Source organism: Penaeus vannamei, chromosome 1 (genome assembly GCF_042767895.1).
Source record: "Penaeus vannamei isolate JL-2024 chromosome 1, ASM4276789v1, whole genome shotgun sequence".
Lineage (NCBI taxonomy): Eukaryota > Metazoa > Arthropoda > Malacostraca > Decapoda > Penaeidae > Penaeus > Penaeus vannamei.
In genome coordinates, this window is record NC_091549.1 from 7,253,141 (window position 1) to 7,255,640 (window position 2,500).

The 2,500-nt window shown below is 34.2% G+C and overlaps 1 protein-coding gene across 3 annotated transcripts in view; it reads right to left on the reverse strand.

The window, feature by feature from the left end:
- Positions 1-2,500, reverse strand: part of LOC113803190 (condensin-2 complex subunit G2) — a 24,172-nt gene that overhangs the window by 19,952 nt on the left and 1,720 nt on the right. For all 3 annotated transcript variants that reach the window (XM_070131554.1, XM_070131498.1, XM_070131441.1), the window contains exons 2-3: positions 1,068-1,160; positions 657-875 (exon numbers count right to left, since the gene is read on the reverse strand). In XM_070131554.1, coding sequence (XP_069987655.1) covers positions 657-875; positions 1,068-1,142 — 294 coding nt within the window. In that variant the 5' untranslated portion in view covers positions 1,143-1,160. The remainder of the gene's footprint in view (positions 1-656; positions 876-1,067; positions 1,161-2,500) is intronic.

Below are 2,500 nucleotides of genomic sequence, written 5' to 3' on the forward strand. Positions count from 1 at the left end.
CAGTACTACTAACCTTATCTTCAAATTTAAATTTTCTATTCATTTTTGAAACACAATTGAACATATAAAATATAATCATCTTAAGATCTTGAAAAAAGATATCAGCAATATATACATATACAGTACTATCCACTAGTCCACCAGTGAGTGGTAGACTAGTGGATAGAGCGGCCGCCTTACGATCTGGCGGCGCTGGATCAATCCCTGAACAGAGAGGTTATATATTCATATACAGTACTGCAATTTTTGCTTTGTAATTATCTTATCAGAGATTCCGTTTCCCCAATAATTGTACAATCATAATGGCTAGGCTGTGGTAGTTTAATCTCCATGACCATTGTGCTTCAAGAAGACACTGCAATATCAAAGATTTAAGGAAACTGGAAGGCAATTCAAAATTATTATATGCACATGGCTGCTCCTCAAAAATAATGAGCACTGAGACCACAATAAGCTGGCTTTGCAAATTTACTTTCAGCAGGATTGCTGAGTGTTTATTTTGTATCTGACAGCATACACATATAATAACAATAGCCATTGTGTTTAAATGACATACCAGATTGAAGCATTTGATAACCAATATTTAGCCCTTCTTTCTGCATAGCATTATTCTGTCACATTTACAAATATATATATATATATATATATTTCCTTACCTGCACAGCTTCCTCAGCATCCATGGGAACAGTCTGTTGGCTGTCTAAACTGTGTGTGTCAGCAACTTCTCCAGCCTCCTCTGCTGGTCTCTCCTCCACCACCATTCTCGTGAGCTGCTCATTGGTCCAGGCATAGAGGCAAGACCAAAGAAACTCGTGCTGGGCTCGACTGAACTCAGAAAGGACCTCTTGGAGATCCACGTTACTGCGTTTCTTACCCTGAGGGAAAATAATTCTTCTTTCTAATTACTATATCAAATGATCAGGTACCAGTAAAGAAAAAAGGGAAAGGAACAGAAAAAGAGGATGGAAAAAAAATAATAATAATAAAAATAAGAGAAATAAAACATATTGAACTTATACTAATGGATAAAATTAACTTAAAATATTACAGAAAGCTAAGCAACTTACATGTCTCTGTAGAAGGCCAATGAAATCTGCAGTGTTGTTTTCCTCCAATGCTGTCAGTAACTCTTGCTTCGCCATGGTTAATTCTTAATCAACCTGATTTAAAATAAAAGATATATATAATATAAAGAAATTATTAAACTGCAATTAAATTCCCTGAACTTCAAGAAAAATGCAGAATAATTCCAGATTATAACAGTTACATATTTTTAAACAGAATACTTGAACATTTCAGAACACATACGCACACAGATACCAACTCTATCTTTCATCATATTCCTTTTTCAATCTTATATCTATGTATAGCCTGTATGAAGGATAAATCCACAAGGAACCCTGTACATAAGCAATATACAGTGTACTTCCATAAATTTGCAAGGTATATACAAAAAGAAAGAGAGAATATTAATCTTTAACATTCTACTGAGTATTTTCATTTTTATACAATTATTTACATTTATAAGATCATGATTTTAATGAGATATCACTACAGAAATTGAAAATCAAATTTTGACTCAATATTTGGCTTTTCTGAAGTCAGCCCACACACACACACACAAAAATCTAGTAAATTCATTGGACACCAACACTTTACTAATTAGCCTCTTTATCTCCCTCTCTCTCTTTTATACATACGGAAAGCAAAATAATAATAAATTAATAAATAAGAATAACATGTTACTTTATCCAGGTATGAATCTTTGCAATTTGCAACTCATGTAAGTTTCTACAGAAAAATTTGAGTGTCCCAAAATAATCATTTTGCACCTATGCTATTTCCTGTTATTAACTCATTCACACCCAGTAACATCTACTCAAATCATGTCAAACTAGGTGGTAAGTATCAATGTCAGGCATAGTCAAACCTGCTGTAAGTTATGTGCACTAAAGTTGTTCAATTGTTTGAACCTAACTGTGGTCACTGGGGAAATAGATAAAAGAATGGAGAGAGAAAAAAAATAAGTGAGAAAAAAGGAAGACAGAAAGAAAGGGGGGGAAAATTAAATAAATATATAAAATTAAATGATAATGCTCCAATCAAGAGCATAGAGAGCAGGATAAATGTATGCACTCAAGCGGCTGATTATGTGAGATGCCCACAATATGGTGTGAGGAAATTGTCCTGAATGGGATAACAAACAGACCAAGTAAAAAGCACTGCAAGTTGCACCTCTGACACCTTATTACAAATGCAGTCACATAACATTTCCAGACCCTTTCTTTTCAACCTTTTATCATATTCATTATTCAATTTCAACTCCACTGAAATTAAGTGCAACAGCTTAGACATGACCCAAATGAACAACAAGGGTAACAGCATACCAACATGGCCCAGAGGGGTAAGAACAAGGTGGTGTACACTGGCACCTGTCACATCCATAAATGGGAAAACTAGCCCTGTTCAATAAGAATATTATTTTGGGTCACATTTATTA